The 13,179-nt window shown below is 38.5% G+C and overlaps 1 protein-coding gene across 1 annotated transcript in view; it reads left to right on the top strand.

The window, feature by feature from the left end:
- Positions 1 to 13,179, top strand: part of LOC145788473 (uncharacterized) — a 41,670-nt gene that overhangs the window by 24,187 nt on the left and 4,304 nt on the right. The window contains exons 3-6 of the mRNA XM_082600237.1: positions 2,290 to 2,412; positions 7,446 to 7,571; positions 8,297 to 8,419; positions 8,752 to 8,796. Coding sequence (XP_082456363.1) covers positions 2,290 to 2,412; positions 7,446 to 7,571; positions 8,297 to 8,419; positions 8,752 to 8,796 — 417 coding nt within the window. The remainder of the gene's footprint in view (positions 1 to 2,289; positions 2,413 to 7,445; positions 7,572 to 8,296; positions 8,420 to 8,751; positions 8,797 to 13,179) is intronic.

The raw sequence follows: 13,179 nt of genomic DNA, 5'->3' as shown, positions 1-13,179 counted from the left end.
AAAAACATACAGTATGTTCGGTTTTCCATTTATTTAACAGTTTTATGTTGTGCTGTTGTCATGCTACTACAAGAAATGTCAAATGGGAAACATTAAGTGTATGCGCTCATCGGAAAATCTCTCTGTTAAGAACACAGATGATTTTGCAATCAGCACAAAATAGTCCGTGCACAAACTTTAATTCGCAATCAGCAAATTGGACAAACATGACTGTACTTCATCACCACAAACTTGTTTATTCAAAATTGTGCACAGAGAAGTCAACAGGTATCAAATTAATTTCTTTGGATCGTGTTGTTGACCCTAAACAAAATATTTCGCAGGTCGCTCCAATAGGGGGGTTCACAGGTCACGCACCACATGACCGGTAATTTTTTTGCTCCCAGCCTAAAACCTGAACTTTTAGTCTCACTCAACATAGCTAAAAACAATGCTAATTTATCGCAGATTAATCACTTGTCACTGAAACCCAAGATATCACTCAAGTTAAAAAACTAGAAAACATGTTGTACGACGTCAAAAATTTACAAAATTGCGTCAAAATCAGCAATGAGGTCTCCTGTCTACAAATCAGCTCAAAAATGACGTTATTTCCTAGGAAAACCTAACGAAGCGTGTTAAAGCCAATAATATCCACATTTGGAACGAAAGAGTTGTATAAAAAAAATTACGGGGGGTGGTTCGCAGGTCACCCCTGTTCACTGGTCCCGCTCTTCCCCTACCCAGCATTCAATAAAAGGCAACTCAGATGAGCTATCACAAGTGGATAATAAGTGCTGCAAGTTACTCAATTGCTTAAATAGGCCCTAAATTTTTTCAAAAATTTGTTTTTGTATAAATTCCCTTGCATTTGCTCTGCACTTTCGCAAGTGCACTCTTATATTTTGTGGTGTGGGTGCAACCTAATTCGCACCATGAACAATTCGTACCGTCAGTTCGTACCTTGAAAAAATCGAGAGAAAAGTTAAGAAAAGTCGAAGTCGCTGATCGCAGTTCCCTCAAACATTTTAAAAGTGTTAGGGTATCGGTTAGCGGTATCCGCAAACAAACAAACAAACTGAAAAGATCGAGAGAAACAAAAAACAGAACATCGCTGATCGCACTTTCCGTTTTTCCGCAGTTTCCGCAAACATTTTAAAATGTCTGGTAATGATCCTGAGAGTTTGCCCCATATTCAACTGCATCCCACCTGTTATATGTTAAATACACTTCTGCAGATCATGTTACTAATGTTATCGCATTTTAACTTTCTAATAGTAATGGTGTTTTTAGAGATGTTTCAGTGTAGTAAGGGCCCAAATTTGAGATGTTTTAGTATAAATAGACCTAAATCATCTTCCTATAATTGACAAGTATATGCAGTGAACTTTAGCCACTCAAAAAAAACTTTACTGAAACGCAAAAGTATATTATTTGTGGGCCTGGGGGCCGGGCCCCCCTTCGTCCCCCCTTAACACAGCACTGAATTCACAGTGGTACCGACATCGATGCATGGATTGCATGCGCTAGTTCAGATATGACTTCAAATATTCTAGTGTAAGAAGTTCAGTCTTCATTTTTCCTTACATTTCTTTTGACTTTATTTCAGTTCAGCTTGTTTTTATTTCTGACCATCACATCGAAAAACAATATATGCCAAACATAACAGAGGTTTAAAAAAAGGTAAAAGCGACAAAACGCAGACGTATAACGTGCATGATACCAAAGCAGGACAATCAGTTTAAAATATGGCACGGTTGCAACACCTTATTTTGATTATGCTTTGTCTTTTATGGACCAAACATTCGACATGTAGTCTACTGTAAAAGCAATAACAGTGAAAAACTCCAAAACTACTGAAAGTGTTGATGCGGCACTTATCAAGGTTTCACATAACTTATTTCTACAACTGTTTAATGACGTGATAAAAAGAAAACTGTGATAAAACAAAAAGCTCAAGACTATGAAATGAACTTTAAGCGACTAGCCGCTCAACATGATCCTTTTCAAATGTCGTTGAACAAAATAATGTAATTTTAAGTTTAAGTCAAATGAATCAAGAGAATGCTTAGTAAGGAGAAGTTATAACGTAAAGTAGAAGCCTTGTAATGTGATTCGTGGGTGAAATGCATGGAAGCCGGCTTGCAAAATTTTTGATTTGTCACCTGATGTTGACATGATTTTGGTTCAAGTAAATTTCTTAAAATCTGGTATTTCAGTTAATTGATTGGATTAACGGATTAAAACTGGACTACTACTACTACTACTACTGATTGTGCAAAGAATCAATTTACAAATTTTCTTGTACAGATATTGACGAATGTGCTGTAAATTCTCACAATTGTGATGCAAATGCTGAGTGCAACAATACCCTGGGTAGTTTCACATGTTCCTGTAGATTTGGATACACAGGAAGTGGACTTTCTTGTATAGGTATGCTGATACAATAACGTTAATCATTATGCATTTTATCCAGCTAAGATGTTTTCAGCAATTTTTTCCTAACGGCAGATATCGTACATAGCCTACGTTATGCAATTAGGCTACCATCGCAAACTTTTCATTTCAAAAGAATTTGCTATGGTATCCAAGGAATCAGCAACGCCAACTCATTGGCTGCATAGCCGAGTGGTGGGAGCCCTGGAACGGCAATCGAAAGGGCGCCGGTTCGACACCGCTCAAGAGCATGCGGCTGTGTCTGTGGCAGGACACTTAAAGACATGCCTAAAGGTGGACACGAAGATTGGCTTCCTTGCCTTCCCGTCCACTTAATCTAAATCTTCAACCACTAGGTGTAAGCCTGGATACGACAAACAAAAAAAGCAACGCCTGTAGTTTTCAAGAAATTACAATTCAAAAAGTCGTTCTGAGATCTTCCACTACTGCTCTGTGTATGGAGTAAAAACTGTGGCTGTGAACATGATGCCAACGCTTGTCGAGTGTCGATATGTTGAATTTTATATAAAACAGGGGAGAAGCTTTAAAGTGTCCCTGACAGGTTGGATCCAAGTATAGTAACTTTTTAAAGCATTTCCTAGCGAAGAATTACACTTAGCGAACTTTTTAATCTTAACCTCGTAGCTCGACTGGTTAGGGCGTAATTTAATCAAACGACTGCTCCACAGCGCCACCACAGGCGAAACTCCATATTTCACTGCTCTGGGACGACTTTGGTGGTATTACGTCATCCTAAGTGGACGTCGTTAGCAACGGATGAAACAAACGCTTCCTAGATGTAATTGGTGGATCACAGTTTGGTCGGAGTTGGTACAAGCGGTTGCTTTTTTCGAAGATTTATTGTTTTTTGCAGTTCAATAAAACTGTACTGGATACGTTCCTACAAAACCTAAAATATACTTGAAGTGAACAATGAAGAAATCGTACGAATCATCATTCATATTTAATTCATCATCACTATTCAAAAATAAATAAAAGTTCTCTCTCTCATAATGTGCCTTCAGTTGGCCATTGAAATCGTGTGTAACAGCCATCTGGATCTGGAAAATTGTTTCGGATTCGCCAAACAATGCATGACGGCATCACAATCCGATTGTTGCTTCCGAGAGCATCACCTTGTAGTATACACTCCAACAGATGCCTGTAGGCATTTTTACTTGAGTGGTATTAACAAAATCATCTTCAGTGAAGTGAACATATACGACTAGTTTTGTATGGCCCATCCCACTTTCGAACACTTGAAGAAAACTTTGACCATTTTCTTCTCAGTACCTTGTTTTGTGGGAAAGTGGGAAAAGAAAGCACACGGTCTTTGTCACTGACAATGTCACATAAACAGCAATTTGTAGGCATTGCCTCAACCATAAATTAAAGGTACTGTTTGTGAGATACTGTTGTTACACTGTAAATTGCTATAGCCAGATTAGGACAAATAAAAAAGTATGAAAATTGTAGCCCTATGAAACTGCAATTTCAATTGAATTGAGATGCTGTTTGATAAAAGTAAACTCAACCTATTTGATCGAAACCTGATAGTAATAATAAGTTCACTTTTTCATTTCGGTAATTCTTAATTTGCACATGCTTTAGACCAACAAAGCCCCACACATTCACGTTTTGCAGTAGCCGTACCATACTTTACCAAGTCATCACAGAGAAAGAATGTATCCTTCCCGCTTACTGTGACGTCACAGCGGTGTTGCCGTTTTTATTTTCGCAATTGAATGAGTGCCAGATTCGCCGATGTCAACGAAAGTTTGCAAGCGTGTAACTTAGTAGCCTGTTGATATTTTTTACGATTTGCTGGTCAGGGAAGTTTGTTAGTGTCATCTTTTTGGTATTTTAGGTAAATTTCGCGAATTTATTTACCTGTCAGAGGCACTTTAATATCTTCCATAACTTGCTGCTTGCGTGAAAGCCGTATTGTTACTAAAGTTTATTTCAAACCTTGCGATCCATACGAAAAGAAGAGAACAATTCAACAATTGACTTACATGCACTGTGAGACATTGGCTATGCCAGCATAAAGAAGAAGACACATTTAGAATAAGGTTATATACATTGTTTGCTTGTAGTGTTCATGGAACGATGACAATAAGAAAGCATTCGATTTTATGAGCGACGAAATTAAACTATTAGCTGCAATTTCGCAGCGTTTGATAAACGCAAAAAGATACTTTTTTTTATCAAAGCCTCAAATATAGTTATACCACAAGAGATTTGAACCTCACTGATGTTGATGTGACGAGACAGCCCATATAAAATACGAAACGAGTTGTTACGCGACACTTGAAAACGATAAAGTTGTTATGCACCACTCGAAGATGATGAACACAAAAATTTACTCCGTAGTTGGCTTCCATACAAGATGCACACAATACGGTACAAATTAAATAAATTGTTTTTGACCAGATAAGAACACCTAGAAAATCTAGCTTTTAATTTATTTGCAGTGCAATAAAAATAACGAACTTGTCTAGTGATATCACAATCGTCATGCAAGTCACTTCTTAAGTGCACATCTACGAACTTAACTCGGTCAACAAAACTAAGTGTAGAATTAAAATGAGACAGTTTAGGGATTATATTCAGTTTGAGCCCTTTGGTGGGAAAGGACATTGCTTGGGACTTGTCACAATTAAAGACTGAGTCATGTAACTGAACATATTGTTCAACTAGGTAACATATTGTAAAAATACGGAATGGCCCGTTTCGGTGAGTCCGATTCGGTGAGTCCGATCCCTTAACGGGGGATTTTTTCAATTTTTTTTTTAAATTATTGGGTACCGTAGCCTATTTATCATTGCCGTTTTAGGGTTAGGGGTTAGAGGTTAGGAACTCACCGAATCGGACTCAACGAATCGGACTCAACGAATCGGACTCACCGAATCGGACTCACCGAATAGTAGCAGACCCGTAAAAATAGGTAAACAAGCATTTTTAAGTGTGGCGTCAGATCCAGGTAACTGTTGATTTGTCATACTTATTGTTTCATTTAAAATTGATTTGGGGTCTCGATTCAGCGATTTGGATTTACAATATATAGCTTAATATTTAGACTTTGAGATATCTACAACAATGGAGAATCTTTGTCCATGTGCCCCCAACCAAAATATCTTGGGGGGACATTAGACAAATTGCTCACATACCGCCACCATTTGGTGTCACTGCGCAAGAAACTGACATTGCGCGCAGCACTACTCAAGCGTCTGGCAGGCTCTAGCTGGGGGGCAAGGGCTGACACTTTGCAAATAACAGTCTTAGACTTTGTCCACTCTTCAGCAGAGTGCTGTACATCTGCTTAGTGCAGCAGTCCTCACTGTCATAACATCGATACTGCCATAAACGGCGCCCTGCGCACAGTGACCGGATGCCTGCGCCTCACACCATTGGACAATTGAACACCATTGTACAACCTGCTGAGCTTCGTCGCGAAGAAGCCTCTCAGTCGACAGGTATTGGAGCTCAACCATCCATCACTCCAAGGTCTCTGCTCCTTCAGAAGAGCACCCCCTGTCGACTGACTGAAATCAAGAAACTCATTTGTACCAGCCTCTCAAATTCTAATCAACGAAGCTGATGGACTAGATATCTCTGCGGCTAATTGGGCGGACCATAAATGAAATTTGGAATGGAAGTCAAGTACTACCAGACTCCATTTGTTCATGCCCGACGCCGACACACACCTCACCGGTCTGACACTACAAAGACAGGCGTGGATGCGCCTCAACCGTCTTTGTACACGCATTGAACTTTTCGCTCAGCCATGCACCAAATAGGAATGGCTTCCTCTTCTTGTGAATGTGGTGCCAAGTAACAGACCACAGATCACATCATCAATGACTATACCATCTTCACGCCACCTAACAGAGTGACAGGTTTGCGTGTCTTGAATAATGAAACCTAAGACTGGCTGCTCTCTAGTAGTCTTCCAGTGTAGTTCGGGAACATCGTGAATCTGGGGTGATAAAAGGATAGATAGACCCTCGGCCTCAGAGGCTCACACGACAAAGAAGAAGATATTTAGACTTTTGAATACCATTAAAAAATGCAAGTTTGTGTATAACAATACATGATAAAATGTATGAGGCAATTTGAGACAGCATACCCCATAACCAGAGGTGGACATCTTTTACTTTAAAAGTAGCGCGCTATCGTTACTGCTATTCGGGATAATGTAGCGCGTGCTACCGCTACTCGGTAGCAAGCTATAGAAACAGCTCGCTACCTGCTTTCGTTACTCGGGTTAAAGTATCGCGCGCTGCCGCTACTTTTGTCATAACTTAAACTGACACAATAAGCACTTTGTGACGCCAAAATGACCTTGAAAACGAATGGTTTTGTTCGTATGCACAGCCATTTCAACGTCATTATAGAAAACACGTTCTAGGTGAAATTTGTGGGTCTGCTACTATTCGGTGAGTCCGATTCGGTGAGTTCCTAACCTCTAACCCCTAACCTTAACCCCTAACTTTAAAACGGCAATGATAAATAGGCTACGGTACCCGATAATTTAAAGAAAAAAATGAAAAAATCACCGAATAGGGATCGGACTCACCAAAACGGGCCATTCCGGAAATTTGTGGTTACTCATTTTTCAAAAAAAGCATTTAAAAATGCGAGTCGCTGAGTCGCCAGATTTGTCTTCAGCACGTCTTTCGAAAAATCTCTCCGCCGCAGCACTGAAAGGAATAAGGGTGGTGTTGTATTTAATAAAGAGACGTTACAAATCGACACTATGAAAGCTCAAGGACTTACTTCTGTCTGAAAAAAGCCTCCACAATTGACTTTTCTTTCGGTACCGACGTTTCATGCGGTGGCACCAACACACCAAAAATTCATCCTCGGAGTCATGACTGATGTTGGTGTCACTCTTGTCGGTATCAACGTGGCTTGATGTTTCCCGCAACAGTCGAATGATTTCAGCTTTGATTTTTTATTTTTTCTTGTTTCAATAGTTAGTTCAATATTTTCTTGTGCACAAAAGTGAAAGTAATTTTTTTCTGCAGATGTTAATGAATGCTTTGATGGTTCTGATGATTGTGATGACGCACTCGGCGAGTGCACCAATCTAAACGGAACTTTCAAATGCAGTTGTATTAATGGATACGATGGAGATGGAAAAACTTGTGAAGGTGACTTTACAGCTGTCGCGAAAATACTCTACATGGAAAAGTCTAAAATTTTATTATATCTGCTAAGTTAAAAATTATGAAAAGCGCCAACTAGAATTTGTTACTCTTTTAAAATTTTTATGACGTAAACAATAAACATTAATCTCTTTTTGCTTCAGTTTTTACGTAGGTCTACCTAAGTGAGTTTAATTGAGCCACTTTCCTTGATTTGCGCATTGTGATAAGACGCATTTGAAGTTGCTAAAGCCGATAATTTTAAAGGAGTAAATTTTAAGGTTGAATATGCAAAACCTAAATGATTAGGTCTACGCATAAAAATCAAGGTATTTTAATAAAAATTTGTTTTCTGAGGTTCAATATTTTGTAATATTTCTTGACCAGTCCGAATTTCTTTCGAAGGCCCTGTAGGGGTAGGCTATAATTATGTAGTAGCATGTGCACAGCAGTCACGGCTCTGGTCACTATTTTGGTGAGGCAGCAGATCATTTCTACTTCTTTGAAGACTTATTTGTCTCATCACCACTCAGTCAGTACCTGTTCACCAGTCCAATACAAGCTTTTTTCAGCATGGATTTTTAAAACGCACATTAGTCTTGTGCAACAATGTAGCCTACATTAACAGTTGTGATTTGCATTTCCAACTACTGCACATGCGATTTGTAGATTATATTATCAGCTATTGCGATTGTGATAAAAGACTCATAGCAAAATTTTTTGCTGCACAGACGTCAATGAATGCAAAAATGGAACCGATAATTGCCACACAAATGCAAATTGCAACAATACCATCGGTAACTTCACATGTGTGTGCAACACAGGGTACACAGGAGATGGAATATCTTGTGCAGGTAATGTAAACATCAATACAAGAGTCTTAATTTATTGTGTTATTGTGTTTGTGATTCAATGTTTTTGAACAATGTAAAGCACGTATTTGTGTTCATAGGTTCCATTTTTTAGTATAATACTAACAAAACCAAATTATTATTATTATGTGAATAACATATTTGTGTGATTACTGTACTTCGCAATGCAGCTTAATGATTTTCAAAATTTTATTGTTTCAATATATTAAGAGTTCTGACGTAGAGTATAAGGTGTGACGACGTGTTGTGTAATTGAAAACGATGCGCCATCTAATTTATTTGCTTTTAACTTGTGTATTTTACGGATCTTTTAGAAGATCCTACAACATCAGAAACCACTGCAAGCGAAACTTCAACTGGTAAGTGTGCATGTATGATGCATTGTTCTGTCATCATCCAAAAACTAAAAGTATACCGGTACTGAATGTTTGTAATAAAGTTGTAATACAGTAATGAATTGAAAAAATAGTCAACTTTTTGCTCTATTGTCTGATTTTGCTAAAAGCTGATTTTTCTTTTTTTGATGTATATCTTAAAAAACCTGGTTTAAATATTATTCAAATATTATGGCTTTACAACAAGAATTTGATCACATCACAGGTCACATGAGTAGGAGCTTAATGTTTACGTATAATCCCTCCTTCTTCTTGTTCAAACCATAGCTTGCACTCTTTTATTTGTTTTGATTTATTGAGTCTAAAGTTGGGATAAAAAACGTGACTTTTTGTACACATTTATGAATTTCTAAACGGTTAAACTCAAATCCAAAGTGCTCATATATCGTTAAGGTCCTGGCATCTCTCGCTTGTTTGACCAATACCGAATTTAACACAAAAGGTAAGTGGTCTCTCCACACACAACGGCTCCAAGCACGCGGCAGAAGCGACAATTAAGAATGAAACACCTGAATCGCAGGCGTGCCACCTCACGGAGAACAAAGAAACAACGCAAATTAAACGTCAGCACAATTACAAAATAAAAAAGCAATTGAGCCGCCGGAACACAGCTAATGCACTAATTGGGTGAAAATAGCGTATGCAATAAAATTTCTTTGATTCGCATAAGTAACAACCGTTCCAAATCGCGCCAACAGCAAAAGAAGCTTTTTGAATACAAGCCATTTTAAAAACTACGCGTTCGGTCGTTCACACAACTGAGTAAAACATTAAAGTATCGTTCAGTATCTTAGGTAGACTACTACAATAAAAACCAACAAATAACTACCTAACCACCACCGTTGCCTTGAACCATCGGTTTGTGAAAAATACATTATAAATTTTGATTTCTTACATTAAAAAAAAAAATTAGATTCCGAAAGGAGTGCGACAAGGTGACACTCTTTCACCTGTTAAGTTTACAGTTGCAGTTGAAAAGATATTTAAGAGGCTGAAGTCTGAAACTGGACTTGTCATTAATGGACAACTGTTGAGCAAATCTTAGATTAGTAAATGACATCATTCTTTTTGCACAGTCAGAATGCATTCTGCAACAATTGCTTGAGGAACTGAACCAGTAAAGAAAAGGAAATGGAATGAAGATGAGCAAGAAACATACAAGTGTAACAAGACAGCAAGCAAACAATCAAGAACGGGTATTTTGATCATCGGCGTATGAGCAGATCTTTCCAGGCTAGATTGGGGGGCAGGAAATCATCAGCCACTCAGCAGTCTCGTCGTCCAGGACCCTCATAACATGCGCACCGTATGGAGGCCGGTGGGTTAGGCAGTGGTGGATGACATGGTCTGTGGTCTGTTCCGTGGCACCACACTCGCATTCTGATAAAGGAGCCAGGCCCCACTTGTGCATGTCTGAACAAAAGCGGCCGACGCCAGTTCGCAGGCGGTTAAGCCTGACCCACGCAAGCCTTGCGAGGGACATCCCCGGTGGACGGGGATTGGCGTCGGGTATGAAATCACGGAGCGTGGATGTGTGGTTTTGCCACTCCGTTTTCCACATGTGGTTCGTCCAGTGTGCCGCACTTAAATCAAGTTCTTCTGCGTTCTTAAGTAGTTGTTGTGTGGCAGGCACAAAGGGGTGTTTGATCGATGGAGAAAAGATAGAGTCACAAAAGGTATTTTGATCGATGGAGAAAAGATAGAGGAGGTTGATCAATACAAATATTTAGGGAAAATGATTGCTCCAGAAAACGACATCTAAACTGAGATTATCCAAAAGATAACATCAGTTTGAAAAAGATTTGATCAAAAAAGCACTTTTCAAAGAGTAAGAACATTCGAATTAGCTTAAAGTGCCTCTGACAGGTTGGATCCAAGTATAGTAACTTTTTAAAGCATTTCCTAGCGCAGAATTACACTTAGCGAACTTTTTAATTTTAACCTCGTAGCTCGACTGGTTAGGGCGTAATTTAATCAAACGACTGCTTTGCAGCGCCACCATAGGCGAAACTCCATATTTCACTGCTCTGGGACGACTTTGGTGGTATTACGTCATCCTAAATGGATGTTGTTAGCAACGGATGAAACAAACGCTTCTTAGATGTAATTGGTGGATCACAGTTTGGTCGGAGTTGGTACAAGCGGTTGCTTTTTTCGAAGATTTTATTGTTTTTTGCAGTTTAATAAAACTGTACTGGATACGTTCCTACAAAACCTAAAACATACCTGAAGTGAAAAATGAAGAAATCGTACGAATCATCATTCATATTTAATTCATCATCACTATTCAAAAATAAATAAAAGTTCTCTCTCTCATAATGTGCCTTCAGTTGGCCATTGAAATCGTGTGTAACGGCCATCTGGATCTGGAAAATTGTTTCGGATTCGCCAAACAATACATGACGGCATCACAATCCGATTGTTGCTTCCGAGAGCATCACCTTGTAGTATCCACTCCAACACATGCCTGTAGGCATTTATCCTTGAGTGGTATTAACAAAATCATCTTCAGTGAAGTGAACATATACGACTAGTTTTGTATGGCCCATCCCACTTTCGAACACTTGAAGAAAGCTTTGACCATTTTCTTCTCAGCACCTTGTTTTGTGGGAAAGTGGGAAAAGAAAGCACACGGTCTTTGTAACTGACAATGCCACATAAACAGCAATTTGTAGGCATTGCCTCAACCATAAATTAAAGGTACTGTTTGTGAGATACTGTTGTTACACTGTAAATTGCTATAACCAGATTAGGACAAATAAAAAAGTATGAAAATTGTAGCCCTATGAAACTGCAATTTCAATTGAATTGAGATGCTGTTTGATAAAAGTAAACTCAACCTATTTGATTGAAACCTGATAGTAATAATAAGTTTACTTTTTCATTTCGGTAATTCTTAATTTGCATATGCTTTAGACCAACAGAGCCCCACACATTCACGTTTTGCAGTAGCCGTTCCATACTTTACCAAGTCATCACAGAGAAAGAATGTATCCTTCCCGCTTACTGTGACGTCACAGCGGTGTTGCCGTTTTTATTTTCGCAATTAAATGAGTGCCAGATTCGCCGATGTCAACGAAAGTTTGCAAGCGTGTAACTTAGTAGCCTGTTGATATTTTTTACGATTTGCTGGTCAGGGAAGTTTGTTAGTGTCATCTTTTTGGTATCTTAGGTAAATTTCGCAAATTTATTTACCTGTCAGAGGCACTTTAAAGCAAAAATGATGGACAGAGTAATATTGGCAACATTAACATGTGAAGACGTGGTCGCTCACAAACCAGCAAATAAGAAAACTGGCACAAACGAACATGGAAAGAATAATATTAAACATAAATAGAAAAGACAAGATTAGAAATGAAGTTATCAGAAACAAAACACATATCAAAGATGTTATTAAAACAGCAATGTCACGCTTTCTTTCTATCCCTTACCAGGAAAAAGACTTGGAAAGGTTCAATGACGTAGTTTAATGGGTTATAACCGAAAAGTAGTCAATTAAATGTCGAATAGTTCTACTAGTGAAATGATATATTTGAAAACGCTTGAAGGACTCCAACGAATGGTTCACCACTTCCAGCAATTAATCAAAGTAACAGTAAACAGCTAAAACCTCAATTGCTAAGGTAACAGGGATCAGTTGTCATCAGAACTGAAGATGCGCTGAATAAGTGCGAAATATATTTTCTGTCACATCTACTGACAACTGATCCCTGTTACCTTAGCAATTGAGGTTTTAGCTTTCTAGATATGGAACAGGGGTCGTTTCAGAATAAGACTAGGTCAGAAAGCGAGGCAGACTCCGACGCAGCTCAGCATCAGCCTAGAGCAGTTAGCTAACAGTAAACAGCAATAGATTCCAACGCTTGCGGCTTTTGATCGAGTTTAACGTGATCCACTCACAGCTTCTCATACGATTCTAATTTCAATCAGAAATTATATTAGCATCAACTTTGCTTTACTCGTATTCAATACTTCAACTCTCGATCAACAATAATCTTTGCGTCTATTAACAACTGCTTCTACTATAACAATGATTTCTCATCACCAACTCATCATAATAATCAACTCATCATAATAATCATTACGCAAATTACACCACTATTTATAGAAGGTTTTTCGGTATAGTAACTTCGAGAAGGTTACGTAATGTTACATCATAGGACTCATGGTTCTGTCAAGTTGCACTAAATCGTAAACAAGCCGAAGTTTCTAGATTGTCACGTAGGGAAAATGATTCTAGAAAATACATTGCATAATAATGATTTCGCAATCAGAGATTCATTGGTAAACATCCTTGTGACATCATGACAAACGATATTTGGTGATTGAGAAAACAACAGAATGTTC

Source organism: Aplidium turbinatum, chromosome 2 (genome assembly GCF_918807975.1).
Source record: "Aplidium turbinatum chromosome 2, kaAplTurb1.1, whole genome shotgun sequence".
Lineage (NCBI taxonomy): Eukaryota > Metazoa > Chordata > Ascidiacea > Aplousobranchia > Polyclinidae > Aplidium > Aplidium turbinatum.
The sequence above is the reverse complement of the archived record's forward strand: the minus strand, read 5'-3'. Positions and strand labels throughout refer to the sequence as shown.